This window comes from Bicyclus anynana, chromosome 16 (genome assembly GCF_947172395.1).
Source record: "Bicyclus anynana chromosome 16, ilBicAnyn1.1, whole genome shotgun sequence".
Classification (NCBI taxonomy): Eukaryota; Metazoa; Arthropoda; class Insecta; order Lepidoptera; family Nymphalidae; genus Bicyclus; species Bicyclus anynana.
Window position 1 is genome coordinate 11187518 of NC_069098.1, and position 9738 is coordinate 11197255.

General features: G+C 38.9%; 1 protein-coding gene across 1 annotated transcript in view; it reads right to left on the reverse strand.

Moving 5' to 3' along the window:
* Positions 1 to 9050, reverse strand: part of LOC112054203 (homeobox protein unc-42) — a 33749-nt gene extending 24699 nt beyond the window's left edge. The window contains exon 1 of the mRNA XM_052886134.1: positions 8378 to 9050. Within this exon, the coding sequence (XP_052742094.1) occupies positions 8378 to 8888 (511 nt within the window). The 5' untranslated portion in view covers positions 8889 to 9050. The remainder of the gene's footprint in view (positions 1 to 8377) is intronic.
* Positions 9051 to 9738: the final 688 nt, after the last annotated feature.

Consider the following 9738-nt stretch of genomic DNA (forward strand, 5'->3'; position numbering starts at 1 on the left):
TTGTATGTTACCAATTAACGACTCCATCGTCAGACCATTGTCTTGTTCAAATGTCGTCTCTTCTACGGAGGTTGGCTATTCGACTTTTATTATCCTTTAATGGGTAACTTTTGTTAGTCTTAATATTTTATAAACTGATCTCCAAATCGAAAAATATTGGTAAAACACGGCACGTCTTTACCGGTAGGGTCGTAATTAGCCATGGCCGAAGTCCTGAATTGTCCCGTAATTAATGGATAAAACGCAAATGATAGATACATCACCTAATTATCTAACCTAATTTGAATAGTTATGAAAAATTAGGGTATCCACGTTTTTTTTTTCGGATTTTTCAATATTTGTGGTGATTCAAATGAGTTTTCACTACTCTTGCTCAAAAACACTGTCATATTACCACTCCACAGCGGGGCTAAACAAGCATTTTAGCCTCTAGGGGCTAAAGTAATTTTGTTTTTTTAATTCTTGTCTGTTACGAGTACTAGCCAAGCACTAGCCTACTATAAAACGGGGGAGGTTTTATTCGAAAATAGAATAATTATAGGTAAGGCCCCGATTGTTTTGAAAAATAAATAAAAAACTTTAAATTGGAATGAAATGCACCGTTCTTGTCTGTGGAATGCGTTTATTTTTTTATTTAATTTTATTGAGTTGCGAATAGAGCGAGATTTGAAGACATGGGACATCCTTTACGGTGTAATAACTTTGCCTTTTTCTCATGTAAAAAAATAAAAATAAAAAGCGAGAATTTAAAAAACAATTGGCGTGAATAATACACACTTGATTTTTTTCTGATATTCATTGTAAATTTGTTACCGTAACTTACATATTTCTCAACAATAATTGTTATTGTTGTCTTCATCTAGTGAGAATGGTAATCTTAATTTGGAGATGGATGAAATTTTCAATCTGTTACCATCAAAGTCCAGACGCATTTACTTGAATATTTACCTACGAAAAATTTAATAAGTGAAGAAAACAACAACAAATGGATTCACTTACGAAAGGAGTTTTTTAAACTATTATCTCCCACGTATACCTCATATACTCGTTATCCATCTTCACAGTAGTCGGAAATTATGTTACCGGGTAAAAGCATCTCCCATAATATCCAAAATTGTACATTTAATTTTCAATTAAATAAATCATTGAATATTGAACTAAACTATTTTATTTTCTCGCAATCGTAGTGAAAAGCAGAGTGTAACACGTGGGGCTAAACCCATTATAAACTCGGTTTTCTATTTAGGCGGCCCTCGACTTACGTCTCAGGCCCTAAAAATACCTCGTATATAATGGGTCTTTTTAGCCCCTTGTATAACAATCTACTATTTAGATAATAGGGAAGATGTCAGAATTCAGAAAAGTGACAGGGTATCGGCGATCATTACTTTCGGAGTTACAGGGATTTAAAATGTCAGATTTGCGGCGCTGCCGCGGATCCCTGAAAAACGCCTCATACAAAATGGTACGAATTAATGACGTCGTAGGTATGTGTTATAGAAGGCCTATGTTTATTATTTGTGCGTTTATGTTTATAGTTTTTATATTAAAAAATGTCACATTTAATGTAAGGAAGCTAAAACTCTATGAATTTTCATCTAATTACGATAAAGGATTTTGAAATTTTATAATCTAATTTATTTTGCAAATATCCAGACAATCTTTGCTTTTTATGTAAAATAGAAATCTATATATTCAAACCTAGTCACCATCCCCATTACGTGGAGTATCTACCATTTGCGTTTCTATCTATTAATTACGTTACAACCTGTATACTAATAAGGCCAGTTTTAAGTAAATGAAAAAATGTAAACTAGACACCTATTAAATCTAGATTATTTTCAAGATTTTCTAGAAAGAAATAAAGTGTGTACGCTACACACGTCTCGCTAAGTCATTGTTAAGCGCCAGTAGTAGGAGCTCCTCGCACGTGAGACGATTCCGAGAGAGCTCGCCCCGGTTGTATTCCAGCGTAGCTTCTGGGTTATATGTTGAACTGTTATGTATTCTGTGGTTATGTTCAGTATTTTAGTACAACAAATTGGCAGATTCATTAAAACGTTTTCATTTTAACCCTCGACGGAACGTAGACTACATACGGGGTGTTATAAGTTTCACCGCTATGTGTTCTTCTAAGACATCGTTCCCCAACCTGTGGTCCGCGGACCCCTGGAGGTCCGCGAGTATGTGTATGGGGGTCCGCGGTGTCATCTCTAGACCATACATAAATGCTAATATCTCGTAATCGCTAAGCTTACTTAAAGCGAGTAGATTTTATTATTTTTAGATGAGAGCATATGTTCATTACGGACACAACAACAGCATAAGTGAGGATTTTTTATTTTATATACCTCTGCCTTGCTCATGAACTTACTTGTTTGTGGCAGTTAATACCGACGCTCGTTAGACGACGTTAGTAGATGTGTAGGGGTTCGTTTATGCTGACGTACATTTATAGTGTAACCATTGTGTAATGGAAAGCGCATATATACGTCAGACACTTCCCGCGACTCGCGCAAAACAGTCGAGTGTAACATTAAATAAATAAATATCATTCTACCAAGTGTCTCTTTGATAGCAACCCCGAATAGTACTATACTTACCACAGAAGACTACAAAAGTTGCTAAAGATGCTCGAGCTATGAATGAGACTCGAATAGGGCTTCAGGCGCGTGAAGAAGATGAATCCATCCAGCTATTATCTGGCATCATTGACGCATTTATAGGGATTTTTTTACTGTTCAGTTTATTAAGGGGGTCCGTGAAAACTGTGCTTGATTTCCTAGGGGTCCTTGGTTGAAAAAGGTTGGGAAACACTGTTCTAAGATATGTTTAATTTAAATCGATTCAGTCTTTTACAAGATAAAAGGGAGTGAAAGTTGGAAATAATGCAATATATTTAGGTTAGTTTAGGTACGGGTTATGATATGTTGTACTGTTATGTATTCTGTGGTTATGTTCAGTGTTTTAGTACAACACATTGGCTGTTTCACTAAAACGTTTTCATTTTAACCCTCGAAGAAACCTAGACTACATACAGAGTGTTATAAGTTTTACCTCTATGTGTGTTCTTCTTAGATATGGTTAATTAAAATCGATTCAGCCTTTTCAGAACAAGGGCTAAGTTACATGAAATCTGTCATATTGCCGAAAATTGTGACAGGGGAAAGGTGAGTTACCTATTTTATACCTAAAGACCAGGCGCTGGGGTGGCGCTGGGAGAATGTGAGTATGCAAAAGTCCAGGACCGCATTCTGTTTATAGTTTTGGACTCCGAAAAGCATGTAGATTACGATTCTGCATGTTGCTAGGAGGTTTGTTGGTCCATTATTTTGTTACACACTACCCCTTTTGGTGTCGAATATATGGAATGATTGTACAAATTTGACAAATGATTTGTATCAGTTTTATTGCTTGTATTATTAAGAATGTAATTTTTTTATTTAATTAACGTTTTTAGAAAACATTAATGTGTTAGTAATTAAACTACTAAGTGAGACGTGACAGGTAGCAGCAACAGTGATTGTCCCATTATTTCGTGGTAGAGGAAACACCTCGAGCAGGTCCCAGGACTTGTGTGTAGGTTTAAAAAATCCTTTGAGAATGCATAAACACTCACCTTCCCTGCCTGACATGTCCCACACTAAACAATTTGTGATCATTAATATAACACAAAACACAATAATTACAACTTATGTATATAAATAAATAAAATCCTCAATATACCTATGTTTATACAACTTATTCACTATTAATAATGAAACAGCTATTGCAAAATAAATCAAAATGCTACAGAATTAATGAAACCCAACAAACAAATTGATACAAAATAAGAGCAAACTAATGTTCAAATTTCGGACACGTAGTTTGACTACTCTGAATATGTACGTATTACAATTTCAATTAGAGTAATATTGCAAACAATCGCCCCGGGGCTGACGTCATGAATACGAAATGTCACTAACGACCGTACCCCCCCTCCACCCCGGGCGAAGCCTGAATTTTCAAGCGGCATTTGCGGAGCGCGTAGGTATACATGTGTGAATTCGTTATTGGTCCAGTGTGGATAAAGTGATATTACCTCTTTTTCGAAATATTGAATATTTTTGGTTTCTTGTGTAACGTATTATGCTAGTCTATATCTATTGTATATTGTATACTTATAATAAATCTGGTCGAACTCTATACATTTATTCGCAATTTGAGATTTAACTTATACCATTTGTAACACCATACGTTACCGTGGCATAGAGTACTACTAGCGCCATCTAGAATCTAAACTTATAATATGAATTTTGTACATTTGGTACATTCTGTACATTGAAGATATTTTGAAATTTTTTGTTGGGGAGCATTATATAATCGACACTGCAAAATTTTTTTTAAAAATAATATTTTTTTTTCGATTTTTTGTCTGTCTGTCAGTCTGTCCATGTTCTTTTTGTTATTCGGGCATCACGCTAAAACTACTGAATGACTTCAAATGAAACTTGGCACGGTTTAAGACCATAATACGAAGAAGGTTATAGGATAATTTTTATTACGAAAATAAAAGTCGATGTTGTGTATAAGACTGCTATTGTTGAGTTAATGTATAGATATTTAAAAAAAAAACTCGTTTCTTGGTTATGAGACATCTAAGCAACAATTAACTATGCATTTCTCTTATAAATTTCCATATAAGCCACAAGACAGGTCGGCCAGAAAATTACATCGGAGAACACTCGAAGTTTTTCTACACTCAAATTTAGAAAATCAAGAAAAAATTTAGAAGCTACTTCTCTATTGAGGTAGATGTTTTTGTTTATAATGTCTGCGATGCAATCAATGTAGTGCGCATAACATATTGTAAAAAACAAATTTAATTTTATATTTATTTTGACTACAGTGTTTTAAGAAATTTGCATGCCGTATATGGCGTAGTGTATGGCGAATTGTATAATGTACCTACTTCAACATTTATTGTATACCAGCTAATGTACCTATACAATTACAAATAAATAAATTGATTTGATGTAAATCAGTGAGTTTTTTCGTATCAGTTGAATGTCGTGTGCTTGCGTAGACTGCCCTGAGTCGGCATATCAGTTTCAAAGATTTTATCTGATCCCTTACCTAGGATTTCTTGCTTTTACTCAATAACTTTAGCGTATTTATCATTTAAAATGATGATTAAACTCAAAAGACATTAATTTCCTCATCAGCCTGATAAAAAAAATTGTTTTTGTTATCAACACAAGCAAAATACGGCTCAAACTGTGCAAGTTATCGACTATCCACTTATATTTTGAAAGTTTTAAATCATTACCAACAGCTTGCCACGAATAAAAATAGTTTAAATTAATATTATTAAATGATTTAAGTACTATAATTCCTAAATCGAATAATAACAAAAAAAATCGATTTGTCAAAAAAACTAAAGTAAGTGGTCGCGTGGACTACATTTACTACATTTTTGCGCGGTGGATATACAAGACATAGGTCCTGGGTTCGATCCCCGGCTGGGCAGATTGAGATTTTCTTAATTTGTCCAGGTCTGGCTGGTGGGAGGCTTCGGCCGTGGCTAGTTAACACCCTACCGGCAAAGACGTACCGCCAAGCGATTTAGCGTTCCGGTACGATGCCGTGTAGAAACCGAAAGGGGTGTGGATTTTCATCCTCCTCCTAACAAGTTAGTCCGCTTCCATCTTAGACTGCATCATCACTAACCATCAGGTGAGATTGTAGTCAAGGGCTAATTTGTAAAGAATAAAAAAAATATATGTAATCCACCACACTTTGCGGAGCTCCTGTGACTCAATTATTGGTGACTGGTGCTTATGCGACTCTGAGCGTGTCTCTCAAACATTTAATTGAAAGTACCTAGAAGTGCCATAAGCTCTTGACAGGACGGTGAGGGTGTTAAGAATCTACGGCAAATTCCGCGGCCAACCCTTACGGCAACATATCGCACGTACTTTGAGGATCGATGAAAAGGTTATCGAGCTGGATAAAGTATTGAGAGCAATTTGCGGTGGAATATTAAAGGATTGTCTGAAGTCCAAAGAGAGGGGGAGGGCTTGATAATCCTTGAATCCGGCAATTTGTTTTACAACCGGAAAGGTAACCGACAGTCCCAGGGTGATGTTGGATTTATCGTCCACGGGCTCCTCGTGAACAGAGTTGTATTTTCGTCAGTTGATATACAAGTGGAGAGTGCGTCCAGTAGGGTAGCATTCCATGTCCTCCCTAAATAATGAAGCCTCAAAAATATTCGTGGGAGATCTGTCTATTGGACATAGACAGTTCATCTGACGCGTTTGAAGACTAAAGAGGGTAATCTGATTTATTTTAAGCCCGAGATATACAGTTAATAATACACAACTACTCAACACACACAATCGACACTTTAAGGAAGATACCGAACGTCAGCCTATACGGGATAAGTACGGCCCACAAACATCTGAAGAACAATAAGGCGCCACTTGAGGAAGGAATCACAGAGGAACTCATATAAGGGGGTGGAAAACCGATGCTTAATATCCTTCGGCAGTTGTCCAGTTTCGTTATGCACGAGGCACGACGCTTGAGATGTGTCACAGGAGTGTGGTGGTTATATTTTTCAAAAATACTAACAACAGCTGAACAATTACAGACCCACCTCGCTGTTTACAAATTGTTCTCGAGAGTTATTATGATTCGTAATTAACGACTCGTCTCGTTCGTAGGTTTGACGACGTCAAGCCTCTGGACTAAGCCGGTTTCCCAAAATAGCTTTAGTACCAAATATCACATTCGTACGCCGCGGCAGATAACACAGAAGACTGAAGCATAACCAGCCACTTTGCTTAGCATTTGTGAGAGAGCAGAAGAAGGAAGAAAGAAAAGACTTGTGAGAGAGTAGAAATGAGAAAGCAGAAGAAAGAAAAGACATGTAAGTGTTGAAGTGCTTGTACAAACACGCCGAAATGTCAATCCGTATACAGGAATCTGCTACGAGGTTAATCCAGTTACAGCGAGAAATGCTCCAGGGAGATGTGATCGGTGAAGGAAGCATTGAAGGACGTCTTTAATCTTTTGGAAGGACGGACTTGGCATCAACATCAATGGCAAGTACATAACTCAACAGCGGTTCGCCGACGATGTAGTCGATCTAGGAAAACACTCTGAAACACTAGAATCATTGAGCATGGTACTCTGAGTACCATGCTGAATGACTCTAACATAATTTCTTAACAAGTGAGCCTAAAGTGAACATGGAAAAGACAAAATAAAATAAAAACACAAGGTCCAGTTAGGCATGTCCAATTTCGAGAAAGAGGTGAATCGCCGAATTCATCTCAAGAAACTCAAAGAAAGCGTTCTATTTTGTATCTCTATGAGAAATCAAATGATTTGACCTACCTACTTGATTTCATTAAATCCAAGTAAGTATGTAGGTATGCCAAGTCACTTTATGACAATATTTAAATTCGTATTTTATAACTCTCCAAACTAATTTATACTAATAGCTATATAGGTTATGCCCACGTGGAATGTTGGCAAGAATACTGCAACTCCGAATTGAATAGTCACGCTGATCATTTGTGCAAAAAAAGAGCCAGTTTCTCTTAGCGCGAGTTAAACGCAATGAAATATATTGGAAAACATATATTAGGAGCTTTATGTTCGAACATTTCGATTTACATTTTCTTATACGATAAATGGCGGTATAATCATGGCAATGGGCAGGGCATATAGTTCACAGAGCCGATAATGGGTTTGAGGTGCTGGAATGGCGACCTCGCACCGGAAAGCGCAGTGTTGGTCCATCCCCCACTCGGACGGAAGACATCAAGCGGGTTGTAGGGCTGTTCGATGCTGGTGGCTCGTAACCATAGTGTTTGGAAGTCTATGCAAGATGTCTATGTCCAGCAGTACTCGTCCATCGGCTGTTATTGATGAATATGATACATTACGAAAACAAACGCACTAATTACTGCATAATTATATGTTGTGTTTGCCATATTGAAGCTACTAATGAGATATGAGAATCATCAATGTGGATCATGGAATAAATAAAGCGTCACAGCTTTAACTACTTTCATATTTTATGTGGATGCTGTCGGCATTTGTTTTCATGACTGGCCGGTGAAATTACATGTATAGCCTACCCGTTGAAAGTTGTTTTTTTTTTTGGTATTTATTCTATCGATCAATATTTCCAAATAACTAAGTAAGTACTCATTTCATTACGCATTTCTACTGACGGAGTTTAAACTCAATCTCTATCTTCCACGTCACCACGTGTACAAAATATTGCATAGTGATGATTGTTGTGAATCTCTGTTTGTCTTCATCTATGATTGTGTTTTATATGATAATAACTAGACTGACGATGATTTACGGATGAACGTACCTGTGTGGTCCTGTAAGGAACGACCATGCAGCGGCGCCGGCGGCGTGGCGGCGTGGTCCCCGCCGTACAGCCCGCCGAACTCCTCCGCGGACGACGACGACGCGTTGCTGCACTTCCGGCCCTTGTCCGGCGTGTACTTGCTCTCCGCGCCCGTCTGCAGGAACTTCGCGTCCGACTGGTGCTCGTCGAGGAGCCCCGGCATGCCGAGGAGGCCGCCCACCAGGTTGGGTCGGAGCTCCTCCATGATCTTGGCGCCCTGGCCGCCGCCGCCAGCGCTGAAGTTGAGCTGGCGGCTGAAGAAGGCGGGGAAGATGTTGAACTGCTGCGGGTCCGGCAGCGCGGCGAGAGGCGGCGCGGGCGGCTCGGCGGCCCCCGCGCACGCCGCGCTCTTGTACTCCACCGTGGCGTGGCCGCGCGCGCTGAGCGGGCAGCGCGGCTCTCCCGCGCTCCTGAACTCGTGCTCCGTGCCGTCGCCGTCGGCTCGGCCCCGACGCTCACTGACTAACCACATTATAGTGACGCGGTGTGCCGCCGACCCGCGCGCTAATTGTTGGCGACTGCGCGAGAGGCCCGCACGTCGCCGCCCTCGGGCGAGAGCGAAACGGCTCGCTCCCGCACCCCCGTAATCGATGTAAAATCTTTATAGCGATGCTGCGTTTCACAACCCTCCCCCTGACCCCTCCCCCGCGCACCCGAATGGGGCGGAGCTTGCCGCTGATTGGCGGAGCTGTACGGGGGTTCGACACCGCTCCGGGCCAGAAACGTTCCTCTTTGTTTTATTGTCTCCATAGCTTCGTCGATCTTGCGTTCAAAGTTTATGCATTGTACCATGTTTTGTTCTACAAAACACGAAATCACGTATGAACTTCTTGAGGTAAAATGTGTTCAAATTGAGGTGTGACGTTGCATTCTTTTTTCTCTGGGTGTTTTTCGTTGTTGTGGTGATTTTGTTGTTCCTTTTGATATATTGTTTTGATTATCTATACGAATACATTGATGTAGTAAATTGGTGATATTGTGCTTAAAAACTTTTTTAAGAGAATATTATAGGTGTTTTATTTAAATATCTAATGCAATCCAATGGAAAGTTTTTTTGTGCTAATCCGTACTAGGGTTACATTTTAGTAAGGCCTACGAGTATTACAAGTTTCGTTACACTTTCAAGGTTTTTTAGAGTTGTGTATTTTGAAATGAAGTAGTATTTTTTCATCTCTTTTAAATATTTTCATGGTAAAAACGCGAAAATGGTTTATTTTATTCCATTATGTAGGTATATGATATTTATTCCTTTTTTAAAGACGAACCAAGATACAGGTAGTTCACCCACCTACCTAGCAGTAAGTTACAGGCAGTAACCTATA